This window comes from Podarcis tiliguerta (genome assembly GCF_965153285.1).
Source record: "Podarcis tiliguerta genome assembly, chromosome: 2".
NCBI classification, from domain to species: domain Eukaryota; kingdom Metazoa; phylum Chordata; class Lepidosauria; order Squamata; family Lacertidae; genus Podarcis; species Podarcis tiliguerta.
Genome location: NC_139535.1, coordinates 70,017,190 through 70,039,461, shown reverse-complemented (window position 1 = coordinate 70,039,461; position 22,272 = coordinate 70,017,190). Strand labels below are relative to the sequence as shown.

The following is a 22,272-nucleotide window of genomic DNA, read 5'->3' as shown; positions in this document are numbered from 1 at the left end:
TCACAACAGTAGTCTATAAAAAGTTAATTTATTGTGACACTAAAATGGAGAATGCTGTGATGTCATCAGTCTTGTGCAAACATTCTAGAACCCCCCTTTTCACTGTTCAGTCAAAGCTGCATCTTTTGCCTACTTCCTTATTTCCAATGGACAAGCTTGTAGGCTACTGCTTTACTACAGCTGAGAAAGCCCCGTTGTCTGAGATTTTGCCCTCCTCACTGGCTCTTCGTTTGCCAGCATCTGACAGCTGGAATGGCTCCTTGCATATGATGCCGTAAGAAATAAATGAGCTATTTATTTGTTTGGGAAGCACGGTTGGGCCTGCATTTGAGATGGTCACAGCTGGTTTAACTGCTGCCAGCCAGTGTAGTAGACAATTCTGAACTAGACGGAGCAACATTCTGGTTTGGGCTAAAACCATTTATGCTGTTCCTTTCTATCCTCTCTACTGCTGAGCTCGAGCAGTTCTTAAGATAAATACATTGAAACTGTTTGTATAATATTATGGAGATGCTTTTTCTTATTTGTGAAATCAAAGCTTTAACACAAATCAAAGCTTTTTCAAAACAAAAATTAATTTTTAAAAATGCTTAATTCTGTATAAAAAAAATTAGGCTAATTTACACAAAGCATATAAAGCAAATTAATGCTAGGTTATGTCACATATTGTCAGGTTCCTAATGGATTATTTGGTAAATTTCAAGCCACCCTTCATCAAAATTCTCCCACCACCATTGCATTAGATTCACAGTCGTCCTCTAAGGTAAGTTAGTCCGAAAAGGGAGCAAATGACCCCAGTGAGCTTCATGGCAGAGTGTGGATTTGAACCTGCATCACCCTGGTTCTCTTGTCCTTTTAACACCTGCAATACACAAGCAACCCCTTCCTCTCCAACCATTTCTCCTCAAGGACAAAACCAAAGAGGGGGAACCTGTGGCCCTTCCGCAACTACAGCTCCAATCATCTGACTGTTGACCACGCTGGCTGAAGCTGCTGTGAGTTGCATCCCAAGAAGATGTGGAGGACCAAAGGATATCCATCTTTACACTAGACAAGCTATGCCTGAACAAGGAATGCGAGCACAAGTAGAGGTGCCACACTTGCCTGGTCCCTGCATACTCCATCCTTGCCATAGTCTTGTTGCTGAGCAACAACGTGCAGAGCTCAGTGGAGTGGGAGGCCAGTCAATCAGAAGAGTCTCTGAGGTGTACTTGCCTGGAGGCAGAGTCAGCATTCAAAGTCCAGTCCAGTCCTAGGGTCAGGTGGACTGCAATCTGCAGGTTCACGGATCAAGGGTAAAGATGAACAGGAAGCAGCAAGATAGGACCAGGAACTACACGTGCTGTTTACAGCATCTGACCACTGCTGGAAGCTCCGCTTAAGAAGGCTGGAGCCAGCTGGTTCTCATCAGTGCTTTCTCCTCTGTGTCCTTGAATGCTGATCAGCTGCAGGTGGACTCACTCCGCCTTCTCCCCCTTCAGGCTGTTGTTCAGCAGGCGAAGCTGACTCCTGGCCCATGACAGCTTCCAACATTCACATGTTGAGCACATTCAGCTGAATGCCCTTAGAAGCCTTCATGGAATCGAGAGCCTTGATGTCAAACAGATTTAAATCGAGAACCCTGGTAAATTTAATCACTTATAATCCCATTCAAGGGACATGGATGGCACTGTGGTCTAAACCATGGGGCCTAGGGCTTGCCGTTCAGAAGGTCGGCGGTTCTAATCCCCGCGATTGGGTAAGCTCCCGTTGCTCGGTCCCTGCTCCTGCAAACCTAGCAGTTCGAAAGTGCAAGTAGATAAATAAGTACGGCTCTGGCGGGAAGGTAAACAGCACTTCCGTGTGCTGCTCTGGTTTGCCAGAAGAGGTTTAGTCATGCTGGCCACATGACCTGGAAGCTATCTGTGGAGAAACGCTGGCTCCTCAGCCTATAGAGCGAGATGAGCAACCCCAGAGTCGTCCGCGACTGGACAACAGTCAGGGGTCCCTTTACCTTTAATTCCTATTCAAACCTTGTACAATGTTGGATGTTCAGAGGTGAAATGCTCAGTGGCTGATACATGCAAGGTCAGTCAGTGGTGGTGCATTTTTCTCATGTTTACATTCCCTATGTGGGCTATCAATGTCTGAAAGGGCTACATTTCCTTAAAAATATGAAAACGGCTAATCCTTGGTTTCTGACAAAAACTTTATTATTTGAGAGACTGCCTTTTCTCTTGTATTCACCCTTCATTTAAACAATTTCTATTACTAGAGATAAAAGACAGAAGAGATCACTGGTCAACAACAAATTTGTTGTCTGCTTTTTTTCAGTTGATTTAGGACGAATCTGATGCGCTGAATCCAAAAATCACATTGGTTTTGCTCAATCAGGTCAAGTTTTTGAGCTATGGCCACATGTCATTTTTTTACGTTTTTGTTCACATGTACGCTTGTGTGGAGCATTTTAGAAGAAGTTGGTGGGGGTAAAATGCCATGTCGAATAATTGTTTTGATTGGAAATGATTATTTTAATGACAAGAAGTATTAATGTCCGATAGTTCTGGGTGATTATGTCGAAAAGGGATCAATGTTGAAGGACATGAAGAAGAAGTGGTTCTTGAAGATGATGCTCCACATCCATTTTCCCAGAAGGAGTTGAATGATCTAGTTCGCGACCTCAGCTTGTCAAAGGACTCTGCAAAACTGTTGGCATCCAGATTGAAGAAAAAAAACCTCCTCTTTGACAGTGCTCGCATCAGCTTCTTCTGCAACAGGCATCAAGAGTACCGTATTTTTCGCTCTATAAGACGCACCAGACCACAAGACGCACCTCGTTTTTGGAGGAGGAAAACAAGGAAAAAAATATTCTGAATCTCAGAAGCCAGAACAGCAAGAGGGATCGCTGTGCAGTGAAAGCAGCAATCCCTCTTGCTGTTCTGGCTTTTGTGATAGCTGCACAGCCTGCATTCGCTCCATAAGACGCGCACACATTTCCCCTTACTTTTTGGAAGGGAAAAAGTGAGTCTTATAGAGCAAAAAATACGGTACCTCTGTTTTTTCTCGGAAGAGAAGGACTTGGTGTACTGTGCAGATATTGCACAGCTTCTGCTCAAGCTTGGAGTGCCACAATACGAACCCAAAGATTGGAGACTGTTCATTGTCAGCAGCAAGCCATCACTGAAATGTGTTCTGCTACACAACGGCAACCAGTTTGCCTCTATACCCCTGGCTCACTCAAGTACACTGAAGGAGAACTATAAAGCGGTGAAGTATGTGCTGGAGAAAATTGGTTATGAGCAGCATAAGTGGTTTATTTGTGTTGACCTGAAGATGGTGAACTTTTTGTTGGGACAACAGTCTGGCTTCACCAAGTGCCCATGTTTTCTGTGCATGTGGGATAGTAGGGACCGTGCTCAGCATTACACGAAGAAGGACTGGCCTGTGCGGGAGGAATTAGTGCCTTGCAAAAAAAGGAACATAATCAACGACCCTCTGGTGGACAGAGACAGAATACTCTTCCCACTGCTGCACATCAAGCTCGGCTTAATCAAGCAGTTCACCAAGGCTCTGGGCAAGGATGGTGACTGCTTCACTTACTTGTGCCAGGCTTTTCCAGGATTGACCATGGAGAAGTTGAAAGCTGGCATCTTTGACGGTCCTCAGATCCGTCAGCTCATCAGAGATCCAGAGTTCGGAAACTCAATGAACGAAGTGGAACTGGAAGCGTGGAAGGCATTTGTTTTGGTAGTGAAGAACTTTCTTGGCAACAATAAGGCCAGAAACTACGCAGAACTTGTCAACAGCATGCTGACTGCTTTCAGAAACCTAGGCTGCAACATGAGCGTCAAGATGCACTACATATGTTCACATATGGACCGGTTTCCTGAGAACCTGGGTTCAACGAGTGACGAGCAGGGGGAGAGATTCCATCAGGACATGAAAGAGATGGAGACCAGGTATCAGGGTCGCTGGGACGCAGTCATGATGGTTGACTACTGTTGGACTCTGAAGAGAGACTTCCTTGCCGCTGAGCATTCCAAGAGTTCCAAGAAACGGAAGTTCAAGTCCTGAAGTTTGAAAAATGGTTAATCAACATGCAATTTACGTGTACTTACCTTTATCAATGGCCACCATTCAGTTTACAGTAAACCTGACCTGATGGAGAGAAACGGATGCCATATCCTGATTCAGCAGTGCAAAAATACCCTAAATCAGTTGTAGAAATCTAGACAACATTCAAAAAGTAAAAAATTGTTGCCCAATTATAACTGGTGAAAACCATAAAACCAGGCTTCAGTGAAAATGCCTGCTGGAATAAAGAGGTTTTCAGTCAGTGCTGGAAGTTCGACAGGGAGGGGGGTTGTCTGACCTCAATTGGAAGGGAGTTCCAAAATATACGGGCAACCAGTGCAGGTTTTTGAGCACTGGGAATATGTGCCAGTGCTGTATACCCAGTAGATCGTGGTGGTTTGCAGGAGAATTTCTCTTGCAAGTTGCAAAGACCCCAGAAGCTCCCTCTGCAGTAACTGTGAGCAGGGTCTTCAGTGTAGTTGCCCCTGCTCTGTGGAATAGCATTCTTGTCAAAATATGGAATGCGCCCGCTGTCTGCGCTTTCAGGAAACAACTGAAAACATTTTTGTTCTGGCAGGCTTTCCTAACTGGATGAATTGAACTTGACCATGGGTGTCTATTTTGTAGTGTTTTAGTTTTGTTTTAAATGCATTTTTTAAAATGTATTTTTTGATGTTTTTAATGGTATGTCACCTTGAGACGACTGTGTGGATGCTGATAGTAATATGTATCATGCCACATATGCACACCTGTTGTGGCATCATATGGCCCTCTGTAACTTTTCCAGCTACCCTTTTAAAGTCCCTGTCCAGTAGATTCCTCTGCTTATCTTAGTGCATACACATTTTTTCACAGATGGCCAGGATATAAGTCAAGTCGTTATCAGGCTGCAGTGTTTTGCACAAAGTTAATGTTCAAAAACACCAAGGTCTGTGTACAGGACTTCCCTCCAGAGTGTTATAGTTTAAGACTGAAAACTATTGGTATTGGCACATGAGGCAGCTACCTTGATTTAGTGCTACTTTGGGACGACTATGTTCTTCCGCTGTGGTGGGAGGGTGGGGGAAATAGTCCCTGCAGGGCACTGGAGTGTCAGTTTAACCATTGTGATTTACAGAGATCCTGCTGTTGTACAAAAGTGCCAGAAAAGACAATTCAGGGGGAAGAAACTAGAAAGTGAGAGAGATCATTTTGCAGGAATGCCAGAGGAGTTCAATCTCAATTTTTATTAACCTCCTTGAAGTTTCTGCATCTCCATGGTCCACTCACAAAAGAATTTGGGTGCCTCAGATTTTTTTAAAAATGCTTTTGGTGATTTTACTGGGAAGGAAAAGTTTGCAACTTCAGGGGTAGTCTTTACTGACCCCAGTATCTTGGGTGGGGAGCAGTTTTCTGCACTAGGAGCCTTCATTTCATTAGGTTAATGGCAGCCACTGAGCAGGAACACACAGAGAGAGGGGGAAACATATGCCTATCCAACTCCAGATACTGGTAACGCAATCTGTGGGAATGCAATTTTTCAGGGCCCTGTCAGAATTTATATTGTGCATTTGTGATGATTTGTGTTCATGACAGTATTGGGGTAGGTATATGTGACCCCACTTTCCATACTGTTTGCACCTGCAGCGGGTTCAGGGTGAACATGCTGCGTCATTTCCAATCCGTGCTTGCCCCGTAGCTGTCTGCTGAAATCCTGTACCACAATTCTATACCACAAATGTTCCAGTTTAATTCTTGCCCTGCTTTTGTTACACTATGGTGCTCCTCCAGGTGGTAATAATGCTATAACATTGGGGAGAACAAAACTGAAATGATGTGTGGCCAGTCCTGTAAAAATCCATCACCAATGCACTATTATTGTGTCAATGACATGTTGAAGAATGCACCCATTTTTAAAAATGCGCCAATTTGGTGGCTCCCTCTGCTCTCTGCTTCTGCTGTTTTCTAGTTACCTTGTCCCCTCACTCTACTGCAGTGAAGATTAAAGAGGAGTCACCATTTTCAGCTATCATCTACGCTTCTTGAGCCATTTCTCTGTTGTTTCCCTAATGGAAGATTCCAGTTAGAGCGACAATTGAAGAACATCTGCAATCATTCTGGCAGGCCCATGCACCCTCTCCTGTCCAACTCCCCAATATAGAATGGAATATATACATATATTAATCGTACCATTCAAGTAAATTCCCAGGATGCGTCACAGTAATAAGTCAATTTTAACAGCAAATCTATGTGACATATCACAAATTGCTTTTTATACATGCCTAAGTTTCAGAATAGATTGATTGTGTAACACGGAGGACTACTGTCTAGGACAAAAAAAAATCCTCCAAAACTACAAAGGCCTGCTGGGTATGCCCCGTTGGGTCAGCATCGCCCCTCTTCTCTGATGCACAGGCCCTTCTTTGGAGGCAAAACTGAGCAACAGAACAAAGCCCAGTAGATAAGTCACATCAGTGTGTACACACACACACATCTTTCAAAATACCATTAAGTCCTCAATCCTAGTTAAAACGAATTTCTTGAAAGACAGAGAATGATGCCAATAAGCTGGGAAGGGTAAAAATGCAACTTTGAAAGAAAATCCACACGGGCAATTCACATTCCCCTACCTTTTAAAACTATAAATCATTTAGCGCATTCACTGTATTGCTAGATCTGTGCTCTGAACAGTTGGCTGTTGGTTTTTTTTAGCATGGGAAAGGAAAATTACCATTAGGCAGGTCAATACAGAAAAATGTACCTAGTTTGTATATTTGTCCTTCAAGTGCTTTGATCACGGGTGATTTCTTTCTTCACTAGAGACTAAAGGGCACTGACAATCAGGCATTTTTATTTGTTTATTTTTGTTTTTTGTAGTGAGCGGAGGGTGGGAAACAGTATTGACACAAACAGGGAGAAATTGAATTCGCAAAAGGGGATGATTGCTATAAAACAAAGCAAATGGGTAGCACTAAAAAAAGGAATCTCTTTTCTCCTGCCTCTTTCAGACTAAAGATGGCGAGGTTTATGAGCTACCTTGCTGCTAAACCCCAGGGTCCCTGCTATTTGTGTATATATTATACATCTATCTTATTCTTTATTTCAAAAATCAGGAACAAAAACTCAAGAGGGCCTGTGACAACACAACCAACTCGCGCTAGTGGTGCCACAACCACCATCACAACCATCGTGCGTACTGGAGGCAACTGGTCCACTGGCCTGTTTGATGTCTGCAGCGACAAAAGAGTCTGTAAGAGTTTCAATTGCTTCTTTCAAAGTTGTATCCCAGGTGTGCACGGGAGAGATGAGGTTCTTTTTAATAGACTTACTTCAAGACTGGTGATTGAAGAGCTTCATCCCATAAAAGTTGCTGTTGAGCTAATGGAGTTGAGATGATATTGGAGGAAAAAAGAGTAAAGGGCTGTCCTTGGATCCTTGACCCAGGTCTGCCTGTATCCTCATCTACTGTGTTTTATAACAAACTACCCATCAGAAAGCAGGTTGCTTGCTCTCTTATCAAGGTATTGTTGTATTAATATTAAACCTGATTTTCACTACTATACTTCTGAGGGATAGAGAAGGTCACATTAAGGTTTCCTTAACAACCGTCTGCAACTCCGGGGAATGATTGCTTCCAGTGAAGTACAATCCTGGCTCCAAAAATATTGTTGTGAAACTGACTTTTAATGGGTTTGGCTTCGTTCAGTTCTAGACATCAGATATAACAGAGCTGAATGAAAAGGTGGCCTCCTTTGTAATCATCTTTGGCATAGTGCATCTTATATCTGTCTTTAGTCTGCTTGTGGAGTACAAATCATGTGGGTTATCCATAGATTAATGGCGGGGGACACACTGCACTCAGCTGTCACCTATGGCTCCTAGGAGCTATCAGCTTGTGACAGCGGCCACACCCTGGGAAATGGCTTTGACTAGCTGACTAAACTAGGTGAGGGTAGCCGATGGGTCTCAAACCCTCAGTGAGTTAGGGACTTCCCCTGCGTGTGGAGATGGGCAGATTGAGCAGACAAGACTAATAGTGGGTCCAATGGTCAAGAAGGTGGTCTCTGCATGTGCTGTAGAGGGAAATAAGGGGCAGATGGGTCTTGCCAACCTGGGAAGGTAGCCCTTCTAAGAGAAGGAAAACTCTGATCTTAACCCACTGCTGCCTTGCGAGATATCTTCAGGAGATGAAATGGCTAAGGAGTAATAACTACACAAACCTGGAGTGGAGTTGCTAAGATGGTTGGCTCATTCTGGCAACTCCTGCAGTCAAGCAGGTGCCTAACGTATTGCTCTGCTTGCCTTTGGACCATATCAGTGAGGCTGGGGGGGGGGGGGTCTGGGCAGCCTATGACCTCCATACACATTGCCCAGACATGCGCCCTGGGGAGGTCACTTTGGTGCTGCAAACACAGCAGTTTGACTTCCCAGAGGTGCACTCCATTGTCACTTGAGGCAGATGCAGTGCTATTTTTCTAGAAAAAGAGGTGTTGAAACTAACAATTTACACCTCCCATGTTCTCTTATAATGGCAATGGTGCCCCCCTGAGAGGTGCTGGAACTGAGCTCCAGTGAGTTCCAGCTGAATAAAAGCCCTGGGCAGATGTGAACAACAACAGCAGTGTATGGAGGATTCCACCCTATGGTAGACCAGGAATTTGGACATAGTGACATGTGGGTCCCTTCTAACTTCATAGTATGAGCATACAATGTACACATACAGTTTTTGTCATGTGATCACATCCTTCCTGTGGTTGTGCTTAATGACAGGTGTGTGTGGTTCACTGTGCAGCTTGTGTCTGGAATGCAGTATTGCAAGCCGATTCGGGGAGTGCTTTTGTTTCCCTCTGCTTCTGGGTTCCACCTTGGCCTTGAGAGTCGGCACCAGGGAGAGTCACAAAATACGTGTAAGTCCATGTAAGTGTTCTGTCCAGCTCCCACAATGCACAGTGTAGGAGTGGTGTGTTTCCTACCCCATGGAATTCCCTGTGTGTGTGTGTGTGTGTATCTGATTCCAACAGTCATGCCCTTTAAGACATCTCTGAAAACCTATTTTCTCTGGATATTCACTGAAAAGTATTGCTACATTTGCCGCGCTTGGGTTCTTGTTGGTTTTACCTCAGATTTCTGGGCTTTGTTGTGTGCCGCCCTGTAGTTTCCTATAGCTGGCTTCTCTTAAACTAGTTGCTTTATTGTAACTGTGGAAAGGGCCATGGATCCTGTGGTAGAGCACATACATGTAAAAGGTCCCCAGTTCAATCCCTGCCATCTCCAGGTTCGGCTGGGAATGCCCCCTGCCTGAAATCCTTGAAAGTTGCTGCTACCCGGTGTTGACAATACTGAGCTAGATGGACCAAACATATAAAGCAACTTCCTGCGCTCCTGGTTTTAAAAATTATTACGAATGAACTTGTGTGTGTTCATAAGAATGTTCACAGACAAATATATATAGATATGCACAATTGTAAGTCACCTAGGCAGGGGCATAGCATGGGGAGGGACGGGGGGCCATAGACCCAGGTGCATGGTTTTGTGGGGGCACAAGCCAGGCACACCCATGCAGCGATCCCTGCCCTGCCTGCCACTCAGGGTCTCTGGGCCACTGGCGGAGGAAAGGGGGTGGCGGGGGAAGTGCACCGACCCCGACATCATCGGGGAGGGGGGTACCATCGCAGCTGCCCCCTGGACATGTGCTGCACCCCCCTACCGTGCCGGGCACCACGCTCCTGTGGGCAGCGTGCCACGCACCTGGGACACGTGCCAGCCACGCCTTTGCCTGCTCTCCGCTCCCAGTGTCGGAGCATGCAGCTTCATCACTGCTCTGGGCCCTAGAGCCCAGCCTGGCCTTGCTGCTGCACCCAGGCCCCCTGGCCAGTGTTGGGGGGATGCACCCACCAAGGGCCACGTTGGTTGACCAGGCTCCCCGCTGTGTGGATAGGTGGCACAGCATGAATCCTCCGTGCCCCATGCCTGCCCAGCAGCAGTGAGGGTTCAGCTGGTGTGACAGGTTTTGTTCATCTTCTGCTCCCAGACCCTGGCCTTGCCATGTGTGTACCTGGGTGCCAGTAAAGGATGCAATGCCACTGCACCTTGGCAAGGTTCTAGACTTGAAAGATAAGAAATATCTAGGAGCACAGGAAACTGTTTTATACTGGATCAGACCATTGGTCCATCTAGCTCAGTCTGTCTGCACTGATTGGTAGTGGTTTTCCAGGGTTCCAGGCAAAAGTCTCTCCCTGCTCTACCTGGAAACGCCAGGAATTGAACCTGGGACCTTCTGCTTGCAAGGCAGATGCTCTACCACTGGGCTATAGCCTTTCACAATCTGAAAGAAAAGCAAATCTGGGCATCAACACTTCTCCCTCTCCCCGCTGTTGGAGGCCATAGCTGTAGTTTCAAATCTGTTGGCATGGCAGGGGGATCTTTAGTTTGCTAATGAATGACTTGAAATATTTTTGAGGGTGAAAAGTTCAGCATAAAATCTCTGTGCCTCATAGTATGCATCCCTCGCCTTTCCAAAACCACCACGGTTCCACTCTTTATGGGGCAAATATCTCTTATTCTGCTGGTGTGGTGCCTCCTTAAAGCCAAGCAAATGCATTAAACCTTTGGAATAGCCTTTTTTTTCTTAAGGAAAAGGCAGTGCTTATGTTTATAATGGCATGCCAAGCCAATACCCATATTTTAAAAGTAATGGGAAAGAGCAGCTCTGTTTTTCTTTGCTGTAGCTTCAAAATTGCACGGCCCATTTTAAAATATCCCTTTGAGGGCGAAATATACATTTGCCCCATATTCAGGAAGAAGGAAGGGGAAAGATGCCGGAAGGAATTGAGGAAACGTGGTGTATTTTCTCACATAGCTTTTATCCTGATAAGCAAAAGGCAAATGTCATATTAATTTAACATTTTGTGGGAGTGCATTCTGTGGTGACTGGGCCCCGTTGGATGGTGGGGCAGAAGACAGGGAGGGTAGGTGGAGCCAGAGCCACTGACAGGCAGAGCCCCTGACAAGATGGCCGCCAGGTGGGGGCTAGCTGAGAGCAGACTGATGCTGGTGGGGCAGGCCTCCATTTGCCTCCACTGAGTGCATTGTGAGGTTGAAAGTACATCAGTTCTGGGATGTTTGTGGGATACTTTAGTTAGGATGTGTCTTTAGTGGAAATTCCCTACTCTTTGGCGAAATAAACTTGGAAGTTCAGAAGAAGCTATCTACCCAATGAAACAGGAGCACTTCCTTGGCAGTGTATCTTAGGCTGGAGTGCCAGGACTGTGAAGTAGGGGAATGTAGGTGCAACACACACTGCATGAAGGAGCAGCACATCTCCACTGAAAGAAAAATGACCCTGGAGTTGCACTATTGCGCTTCTGAACAACGAGTATGTGGCAAACAGAAGGTTGCACCCCAGGGAATGAGGTAGAACCACCAGCACCCGCCATATTGTGCCATGGACTTGATAAGGTCGCTGTGCATATTTTCACAGGGAAATATCTCCATCAAAATGGTTCTTTCCCACCCATGCACATTTCAGGAAATTGGGGTTGTGGTGGTGAGAGAAAAGCAGTGTGGAACAGAACATGTCTCCTAGGTAAATGTGGGCATGGCATCGATTCTGTACAACCGCTTCCCCCCTTTAGCCATCAGCCAGTAATCAGCAAATGGCAACCAAGTCAGCAGACATTCCCGGTTTGGCAACCCCCTGGTGTATATATACCAGGCTTCCTCAGCCTTGCCCTTCCAGATGTTTTGAGACTACAATTCCCTTCATCCCTGACCACTGGTCCTGCTAGCTAGGGATCATGGGAGATGTAGGCCAAAAACATCTGGAGGGCCGAGGTTGAGGAAGTCTGATATATACTATGTGACAACACCCTCAGCAATATGTTCTCTGTGGTTTACAAGATACATTCTCTCACACTTTTTTCTCCAGCAGCACAAGCCTGGAAATCTAACTTACCAATTTGTCCTGCATTAGGCTGGGTGGGGAGAAGCAGCTCAACTTTTCTGTCACTGAAAAGGAGGAACACTATCAGTGTTTGTCTTTTCTGTGAGACCAAGGGCTGTGGTTTTCTTCAGGTTTACCTGGCTGAGCATGAACCCCACTGATCACAGTGGGATTTAGCGCTGAATTAGACACACACAGAATTGTGCTGCGGGGTTGTTGTTTTTATAGTCGACAGTGTCTGGTTGTGGGGCAGGGGTAGTATCATGCAGTTCAGAAACCTGTGCTGCCAGGGTGTGGGGAAATAGGCTTGTTTACTACCTTTAAAAACACAGGTGTAATCTTCATTTCAGTGCTGGAAAATGTGAGGAAAGCCTTGATCAAAAGGTAAAAAAGAAAAGAAAAGCTGGGATGGGAAAGGCACATGATCAGACAAAACATTATTGTGTGGGAAGATCACATAGTTATAACCATAAAAAAGAGAGATGAACAAACAAACATTTTTGCCTCACAGGGAATAGGATGTGGCTAATAATTGGCTGATATCGGTATCCCCATTGCTTCTCAAGTGAAGAGGCTGCAACTAGTTGAAATGTCAGGAGCTGGGAAGCAGGTGTCAAGCTGGAAAATGAAAAGGCCAGTAGCCCTGGGAAGCCTCAACAGCACTTTGCTAGTCCCCACTGAAAGGAGGGCTCTGCAGTTTAATGTTGTAGTTTTTAATTGTCACAGAGGAATGTAATGGGTTGGCAACATTGTGGTCTGGATTTTATGTATAAATGGAGTAAATGGATGATGTATGATATTGTTTAGTGTGGAAGAAACTCATGATTTCTGTCTGTCTCTTTTAAAAAAGGGTTGGAATCAGGGTGATGAGGCAGTGTACAGAGACCCTAATGAGACCAGTGCTTAGTGACATGGAAAAATGGTTTCTCAGTCATCCTTGTGTGGAAAGGTTCTCTTCCTCTTCCCCCCTGCAGGGAACCCTGTGTGAAGACTGGATGGCAGTTCATTGTTGCTGGCCTTTTGCAGTCTGTCAAATGGCCTGGGAAATGAAGAGGAGACCTACATTCCAGGTCTACGAAATGCACACATCTCCTCCTCCTCCTCCATTGGAAGATGCCCTTGTTTGAAAACCTTCAGAGGTGATTGGCTCATGATGCTTCTTCCTCTTCCCCTTGCAATGACAAATTTGGTTATATTGTTAAATAAATAATGCATTAATGTGTCAGATCAAGTTTTTTCACTTTTGTGTTTCCATGAGAGAGACACTGAGACACTTCCATCTGTTGGTCTTAATTTGTTTTACGGTATATTTGGTTGAAAGGGAAAAATATACTAGACATGGTAAAATAAAATAAAAAATTCCCCAGATGCCTAAGATCCAGTTTTGGGACAAGTACTCTTTGGTGATAGAGCTCCAGCAGAGAATTAATATCACAAAGCATGCAGCACAGCAATGTGTGGAAATATAGGCTGTTAGACCTTTAAAATATCCCCTTCTAAGTTGCTTCCTAAGTAGCATAGAAAGAGCTCACACGTTTGGTAAGTTAAAAATGCTTTACTTACAAACTCTTGAAAGGTCTGATTCATGTTCTTTTCCATACAGCAGCAAGAAAAGACAGGCAATATAGCTTAGGTTCCAAAACGTTTCTAAATTATTTGTATAGAAACACAATATGGTTTGCTTAAGCCATGCAGTCTAAGCTTGGAGCATCCAGCTTAGACTTCCTTCCTGGTAGGTTTCACATGGTCAGAGAGAGAGAATGAAGAGTTTTGTAACCTGTTATGTGTGCCGGCGTGGTTGCTCGAGAGCAAACAGGCAAGACTCCCCGTTGGTCTTTTCGAGGCTTTATTATCTGTCCAAAACGTTCACAATGCAGATCAACTCAATTCCATGTCTGCTCAGTCGCTAGCAGAATCTGGGAGTGGGTGGTCCTTAAACTTTCCCCAGCAGAGTAGTCTTTTGACCCCCATCCTACGCCTCCCCTCTCTGTGCGTAAACCGACTGCGCAAAGAGGGCGTGGGCAGAGGGGGACCTGCCTCCCCCCGCTTTGTTCATGCTCGGTGCTGTGGCTCTCCAAGGGGTGCAGGGCTCTCTCTCCGAGCCCTGCACCCCTTCCCCACTGGAGGCGTGGCTTCCCTCCTCCGCGGAGGAAGTGCTGCTTCTTACGATCTTTGGAGGCTCCCTGTAACCCAACTGCCCTTCCACCTCTCGCCTCTGAGCTGATGGCAGTTCCCTGACATTACCCTTCTTCTCAGAATGTGTGGATATGAACTAGCTAAGGGTTAACTCTGAGCTTTGTGGAATTCTGTGCCGGCTTGATTATATCTGTTTCAGTGATTATTTGAACACCAGCTTCATTTCAAGCAGGGGAGCAGCAGAGGTCAAGGCCTTGCTTATGTGACTTTGCCCTTCCCAAATGGTTAGTGGGCGGCACCTTCATTCAACATATTACTGTTCCTTTCCACCAAAGGTGCAATAGTCACTGTTCCTCGTTCTTCTCTCTTCTTTGAGGAAAAGGCAGTTATTAAACCAGGAAAGTGGGTGTATTTTGCAGTCTTTAAAAAAGATCCATCACTGTAAAACGTGTCCACCCCCTCTCTGAACTCCTCTCATCCATCTTGCTCTATTTTTGGTCTTTCTAAGGAACCTATCACCATGGCATCAAAGCGCTGATGCATCCTCCACAAGTAGCCGGCTTTAGATATCTCCTGCCCTGCCTCAAAATAGAGGCTTTTTGTAGAACAGCATGGAACTATTTCATCATCGTTTTCTTCCCTTCTTCCTGCTTTTAAATTCATATGACTAGATGTAAGCAAAAAACAAACGCTCCCCAAACCCTAAGCATTTTCTTTCCACCTGATCCTGCTATCACTGTGGGTGGGAACACATTTGACGGTGTTCACATTATATGGGTGACGGTTGGACTGCACTCATCAAAATTTCAGTATCCAGTTGATTTTTTTGGCAGCAGAAAGTGGCACTTGTCCTATAGGCCATATGAAATGTCTCTCATCTTTCAGAGTGCATCTGTGTACTGGTTTCAAGAAAAGGAACCAATACGCATCCAGCACACACCACACCCCTATGGACCGCAGCCCCACACTCTGTAACTTCATCTCGCACTATCTATTCATGCATCCTTTGGGTCCAGGTAGCAGTTCTGAGATGAGGTGCCAGAAAGTTACTGCTCAAGGTGCTGAACCAGGAGTGCAAGAGCTTTTTGCTTGGTTGTGCTCCCAAGTGCAAGTGTGGTGGTCAAACTGGAATCGTAAATGAATTCCCCAGGCATTTCTGATCCATGTAATCAGCGTAGTAGCCTGTTTCCTTGTTGCAGATGGTGTCATCACAATGGCAGAAACAGCCAGCGCCAGTGCAGGCATGTTCTTTGTGTATTTGCAACATTGTGCCTGAATTGGGACACCTTTAATGTGTTGCTGATGATTTAATGTAGCTTATTATCTGTAGGTGCAGGATGGTCCAGAGCAGAGGTAGCCGCCAGATGGTGTGGATGAGAACTTCCATAATCTCTGACCCTTGGCCATGTTCACTGTGGCTGATGGGAGTTGTCATCCAACACAGCTGGGGACCACCATGTTGGCTTAGAGTAGGAGTGGGGATCCTTAGCCCCCCAGATGTTGCTGAACTCTAATCTCATCAGCCCTAGCAAGCATAGCCAAGAGCTAGGGATTATGGGAGCTGTAGCTCAGGAATATTTGGAAGGCCAAAGGTCCCCACACCTAGGCTAGAAGTTGTAGAGACCTTGAAGTCCTGAGAACTGGTTCAATAGCTACCTGAGATTTAGCAAGTCTGCGCAATAAAGATGTGCAAGATGAAACTCATGGGTTGGGGTGTGTGTGGCTTTAGCTGGATATGCTCTGATTTTATATTTGATATCTATTTTAGGAGTTCTGGTTCCCTGCAAACCTTATATCTGTCCTTGAGAGCTTAGAAGTTTCTCAACACTTCTGAAAACTAAGTCCTCAGGGGCTTCTTTGAAATCTCTCAGCAGGAGTGGTTAAAACTGAGAAAAAGAGAGAGAGCTTAGTATATTTCTATTTAGCTATCTTATTTTAACCCCTTGGAATGAGTATGTTGCTGTAGGAAGTACTCCCATAATCCTTTTTGGCCTGATACTTTTCCTGGAGGATAAATCTGAAGGTTAACTTTTTTCCAATTATTATTACTATTGCTTGCCTGAAGATACTGGAAAGAAATCTTCTGTTGAGTCCCTCACAACATCCCTCAGGATTGTTTGGCGGCCTTAGAAACTGCTTTCCCCCTCTCCTTTCCAGGATGGAGAACCTGTGGCCCTCCAAGACTATAACTTTCATCAGCCCCTTAGGCAGCATGACCAATGATCAAGCATCCAACATCTGGATGGCTCCAGGTCCATCACCCCAGCTCTAGTTTCTCCCAATTGTCAGTGGAATGTAGTACATGAAGAGATACCATCTTGGGGGGGAGGCGGGGTTTGGCAACATAGCCAGTTGCTTGTTCTTGAGCCATGCTTGCTGCATCCATCATATGGATATTACTGAGCAGGGATGAGCGGCCTGTATGTGGACTGCACTAGTGTCAGGAATGTTGTTGCGCAGCAAAAACAGTACTAGCCCAAAATATTTTCCTGCCGGAAGAGAAACCCAAAGAATGCCCCTTCCAGTTTTCCTCCCTGACCTGTTGTTGTTTCTTCAGTTTATATCCCACTTTTCCTTCCGAAGGAGCCCAGGGCGGCAGCTGCACAAACGCTAAAACAATTAACACATGTCTAAAATCATCTAAAAACTATGTATATACAGATGCAGACTGGGAAGAATCTCGGCTTAAAAGGCTTGTTAGAAGAAGGTATTCAGTAGGTGCCAAAATGTCAACAGAGGAGGCCCCTAATATTTAACAGGAGGGAATTTAAAGGGTAGGTGCTATTATGTTAAAGGCCCCAATTCCTATGCTGTGCAGAAGGGACATCTTGAGAAGATGATATCTGCAGGAAGCCCTCACCTGCAGACCACAGCGATCTTTTGGCTATATATGGGCTGACACAATCTTTCATCCCAAGTTTACTCACTCTAGGTCAAGGCGCAACCCAATTGTAACCCATCAGTAGAAGATGTATGCAAATTATAAATTAATATATAATTTGGACCAGCAACACCTCCATCCATCCTTATTCAAGATGTGTGGAGGTGTTGCTGGTCCAAATTATATATTAAGCACCATTAATCTTCAACTTTTTCAGCATCCTGGGGTTCTTGTGAAGGCAGACATCCAGGTCCAGTTGCATGAACTGGGTTTGAGATTTAGGAAACCTGTGTTTGTAATTCTAGATCTGCCTCAACATGGAAAATAGCTCTGCTAGGACAAGTCACACTCATCCTCCCTTCTTATTCTGTAAAATGGGAAGAATCATGAGTTAACTTACGTGTTGGGAAAATGAGATACTGAGCGTAAAGCACCATGAGGTTGAAAAACAGGGCATACATGGCAAATAGCAATTCAGTAATTTGAATCGACATGGTGTGGCTCCTTCATGCTTTAGCTTAGTCTGCTCTATATTCAGGGGAAAGCTTGATTTGGGAAGGCAATGAGCTTTGTTTTCATATCTGCCACAGCACCAGCACTGAGCAGCTGCTTCCGATGAACTGGAAAGGTTTTTCTTTATTTTCAAATGACTCCTCTTGGCGGATAATTACAGTAGCATATAGTAAGCTAAAGCTTTCCCAGTGCCAGGGCTCCTGCTGCTTCAAGGCAAGCAATCATAAGGTTGTCATGGTTTTGCATCAGACCTGTCAGAGCTTTGGCCCATGGGCCTCATCTGATGCAGCAAAACTGCCCTTCCAGCTCCGCAAACCCCGACATTGCCGAATTAGCCAGCTTTGGCTTTTGAAACAAGAACACTAATGCAAATGGATGAAAGAGGAGTCTCCCCCCCCCCAAAAAAAAACAATGCCAGCCCCACTTTAAAATGTTTTTCTGTTGGCTTCCCCCAGCTGGCATCTACCCACCACTATTTTCAGTGAGCAGAGCATTTGCCAGTGGCTCCATCTGCATATTTTTTTCTTGAGCAGTGGATATTTTTGGCCTAAGTGAGTCTCATGAATGTGTATGCACATTATATATAGTGAGGAACTCAAAGTGACCCTCTCTCCCAAAGACCTGGTTTCGGAAAGAGTTTATGCTGTTGGATGCTTTTGTGGACACAGAATGAAGGCTGAGTATCCCTGGTGCAGAAATATATTATTATTATTATTATTATTATTATTATTATTATTATTAGGTTGACCAAGATACATTCCGCTTCCAAAACATTTCTTAGCAATTGGGCTGTGACACCCTTTGTCCAGTTAACAATTCTGTGAGTGCGTTTTTGAAAGAGCAAATGGTAGGCATGGGCCCCCCAGTCCACATCCTGGTGTGAATAGACGCGGGATTACAGACCTTTCCTCCTCATACATAATCCTGTAAGGGAACCTTCTTAAGCCTGATGGCTGTATTCCTTTGTGGTCAACCTTCCAGGGCCTCATGCCAGTCGTGGGTGAGGCCAGAGGCAAAAATGGACAAGGAAATGAATGTACATGAAGAACGTTGGAAGCTGCCTTATACTGAATCAGACCATTGGTCTACCTAGCTCAGTATTGGCTACTCTGACTGGCAGCAGCTCTCTAGGGTTTCAGGGTCTCTTCCAGCCCTACGTAGAGATGCTGGGGATTGAACCTGGGACCGTTTGCATACAAAGCAGATGCTCTGTCACTGAGCTACACCCTCATCCCCATTTAACTTTGCCCAGTAGATGAGTACTGACGTACACCCCTCTCTAGCCTCCTGAGAAGCAAGAGTCATTATCAGAGTTCAAGGGCACATTCCACCCAGGAGAAATCACTCAAGGGTGCAAAGCAGAGTTGGTAAGAGGTGTGGCCTGAGGAGAAGATGTGGTGAGAGTCTGAAGGGCTAGATAGAGAGGCTTAGAGGGTTGCATTTGAGGACTTCCCTGCCGCTGTAGAGGGATATATGCTCTCCCGCCAAACACAGCTGCATATGAAAGGCGTGCATGAAATACACCTGAAACAAATGTTGCTTAGCAAGAATCATCAGCCTCATTTATCATTTTGCTAGGGTGGCGTTGTGGTCTAAACCACTGAGTCTCTTGGGCCTGCTGATCAGAAGGTTGGTGCTTCGAATCCCCGTTGCTCTTTCCCTGCTCCTGCCAACCTAGCAGTTTGAAAGCACGCCAGTGCAAGTAGATAAATAGGTACTGCTGTGGTGGGAAGGTAAACGGCGCTTCTGTGCGCTCTGGTTTCCATCACGGTGTTCTGTTGTGCTAGAAGTGGTTTAGTCATGCTGACCACATGACCCGGAAAGCTGTCTGTGGACAAACACTGGCTCCCTCAGCCTGAAAGCGAGATGAGCGCCGTACCCCATAGTCACCTTTGGCTGTACTTAACCATCCAGGGGTCCTTTACCTTTACCTTACCTTATCATTTTGCTCTATTCATTAAGCATTCAGTAGTTTGTGAACTTCCCCTCTGCACTCTGTATGCACCGGGAAGATGAAAGCATACTTGACTTCACAAAACTAACATGGGTAAATAAAAGAGCACAATTCTACAAAGGTCAGAAAACTGGTTCTGTGAGTAATATAGGGATGCATTTTGGCTCCGAAGGTAGGTTGCCTCCAAAATAGGGGTCAATGTAGCATTTTGCTACAAATGAAGATGAAAATGTGGTTGATGTTAAGCCAACGGGTACTCCTAGCAACCCCTCGTTCTGATTCCAAATGAAAACTCTTCCCCTCAAGTGTTGTCCAACCTGGAGTGAGTGGCAAACATCTACTGTGTGACTTTCGTTCATTCTGTGCAATCATCCAAGAGTGTAAGTTCCCAACCTTTTATTGAAATGACACAGCAGGTTCCATCACAAAATCTCATGCTCCCTTGCTTTGGGCCGGTATGCGTGGCTTTTGAACTAGCAGTGGGAAGAAAAATAAACAACGTTCTATCACAGAGCACTATTCTAAACATCAGTCGTAGCTGGGTTAAAATGACATGGCGTTTCTGATTCTACCTTATTGCTGAGGCTAGCTAGCCAGCGAGATTGAGAGAGGCTGGGAGTAAGCAAGCACTGTGTGTGTGAGACCTGCTGATAAGCGGGTGAGCCTGAGGAAAAGAAGGGCCTTCTGCGGGGTGGAACTGGCTGGTCTTCCAGTAGCACCATGCTGCTGCCTGTGGATAAAGATGGAGGCAGGCAGAGGAGTGGCTACAGACCAGGAGGACCTGGGTGGAAGCTGGATGGACAATGGGGTGGATGGGTCAATCCATGTCAATTTCAAATGTGTTCATTCATAAGTCCCTTCTGTTCCATTTTGCAACAATCTGATTTCTTTTTATATAAAAAAAGATTGTACAAGAACTTGTATTTAAATAAATATTTAAGTATGTATTGAAATATGCAGTGCTTTTTCTGGGGGCATGCAGGGGTACACATACTCCTAAACATTTTGTGAATCTTTGTACTTTTGTCCATTTACTCTATTTATTTTTCCTGATTTGAACTACAAAATGGTGATTTTCTTGAGTCAAAATGAGAGTACCCCTAAACATTTTTAAAAGAAAAAAAGCACTGGAAATACGTATACATACTTGAATACTTAATTTCTTTCTACGTATGAATTTCTAATAAACCGTACATTTAAAAAAATCTTTTCTGTATATATATATATTTGAGTTGAGAATCCTAAGAATATGTTCTGATCTCTGTGTTAGTTTGGTAGGTGCAAATTAGGTTTAGTTTTAAATGTGAACCAAATGAAGTTGTCCTCCACCCCTAGTCCACTTCCAGGTCAACTGGAATGCTTACATGTGACAAGATGGGATGCTCACATGTGTAACCTGCTCTTATGCTAGTTTACTCACATGTAAATCCAATTGCTTCTAATGAGGCTTTGTCCCAAGTAACTGTGGGTAGGATTTCAGTCTTAAACCATGCACCTTCCTCCCTAGGTTTTCAGGATGAGTTTCTCATATCTTAAAGCATATTTGTGAATTTGTTTTTTATTTGTTTGTTTGTTTTTGATAACTTGGAATTAGTTTTGGTTTTGAATCATAGGGTTACTAGGTTTGCTTGGTGCAATGCACACTATAATCCTTCAGCCATTTCCATGGAAGCAGGATCCAAAATTCATGGTTGGGAATATGTGGTTAATGGGTTGTGTTTCATTATCTCCCTTGATTTACTACTGGTGAGGCTGGGAAACATTTTATATTTCTAAAAAAAGAAAAAGAAAATCTGCTTCAAAACCTCATATAAATTATCTCCACATACTTTAAATGCATACTGCGAAGCTAAACAAAATATAAGGAGAATTTGATAACTGAGCCAGAGCTGGGGGTGGGTGGAGATAGGAAGTGGTTTCATCCACTATAAAATTAAGAAAACCAAAGTACAGAGAAGGTAAAGGAAGGTATAGAGAAGAAGTCTTTTTCTGACAGGTTTGCTTTTCCGATTGCATTGTACAGTGCTGAACCTTTCTTAGAACAGTTTGTCTTTTGAATAGCCTGCCATACTCACAATCTATTCCCCTCTCTGTCATATTTTTATCTACTTGTGGCAATGGAATTAATTTTGTGGTAGTCTTTGCATATGGGGAATGACACATCCCTGATGCACGCTTGCAGCTTGAGTTGTAGATCAAAGCCACTCAAAAAAGACGCTTCTGTCCAATATGGGGGGGGGGGGAATGGTATCCAATCCACTACATAGCCATCAGTGGTGTAGATGCCTGAAAGAAGTCCAGCTCTTCTACGTGACTTACATTTGTGTTGACAGATTGGATCTGAGATCTATGGCGTATGGGGTGGCTGTTAGCTTCACTTTGGACATTTGTTGTCATTCTCCTCTGTAAGCAATCTAAACTATGTTTACCCGTCTCAATTTTCAGAGATACTATTATAATGTTTTTTTGTAGGAAAGTTCAGGTGGCCTGCTTGGCCAGAAAGGTCCAGTGATGAGGTCTTGGGATGCGGCATCCTCCTCTGAGAAACTGGACTAGCGATGATAATATGGTGGGAGTAGAGAGCTGATATCTCAGGGCTCTTGGGTGCTTCTGTGACCCCTCCTTGCTCATTGGAGAGGGTCGGTAAAGGTAGGGAGCTGTGCCTCTTGGATGGTGGTGGGCTGGAGTTCTGAAATCTCACAGTTTTCACTTGCTGAAAGGGAAGAGAAATCAGGAGTTATTTCATTCCAACAAGGCTGCCACCAGCATTGTCTTTGCTGTCTGGGGACATGACAAACAAATAACTTTTACATT

General features: G+C 44.7%; 2 protein-coding genes across 6 annotated transcripts in view; one reads left to right on the top strand and one right to left on the bottom strand.

The window, feature by feature from the left end:
* Positions 1 to 99: 99 nt before the first annotated feature.
* PLAC8L1 (PLAC8 like 1) lies at positions 100 to 13,199 on the top strand. Of its 2 annotated transcripts, none has more exons than XM_083428629.1 (4): positions 100 to 274; positions 7,146 to 7,282; positions 8,803 to 8,939; positions 12,949 to 13,199. In XM_083428629.1, exons 1-4 carry the CDS (start codon positions 147 to 149, stop codon positions 13,099 to 13,101), a joined length of 555 nt encoding a protein of 184 aa, XP_083284755.1. In that variant the 5' UTR covers positions 100 to 146; the 3' UTR covers positions 13,102 to 13,199. The 2 variants fall into 2 exon arrangements, with proteins under 2 accessions (XP_083284755.1, XP_083284754.1); XM_083428628.1 differs by having other exon boundaries at positions 7,146 to 7,321.
* Positions 13,200 to 19,839: 6,640 nt separating this feature from the next.
* SH3RF2 (SH3 domain containing ring finger 2) overlaps positions 19,840 to 22,272 on the bottom strand; it is a 79,128-nt gene continuing 76,695 nt past the window's right edge. For all 4 annotated transcript variants that reach the window (XM_083427090.1, XM_083427091.1, XM_083427088.1 and 1 more), the window contains one exon: positions 19,840 to 22,171. In XM_083427090.1, coding sequence (XP_083283216.1) covers positions 21,893 to 22,171 — 279 coding nt within the window. In that variant the 3' untranslated portion in view covers positions 19,840 to 21,892. The remainder of the gene's footprint in view (positions 22,172 to 22,272) is intronic.

Bases quoted from the DNA above. Each gene is read 5' to 3' on its own strand.
- PLAC8L1 (XM_083428628.1), top strand. From the start codon at position 147: ATGGACAAGCTTGTAGGCTACTGCTTTACTACAGCTGAGAAAGCCCCG. The intron at 275-7,145 runs GTAAGAAATAAA...TTCAAAAATCAG, and splicing joins GGCTCCTTGCATATGATGCC to GAACAAAAACTCAAGAGGGC. The intron at 7,322-8,802 runs GTGTGCACGGGA...GCTTAATGACAG, and splicing joins CTTTCAAAGTTGTATCCCAG to GTGTGTGTGGTTCACTGTGC.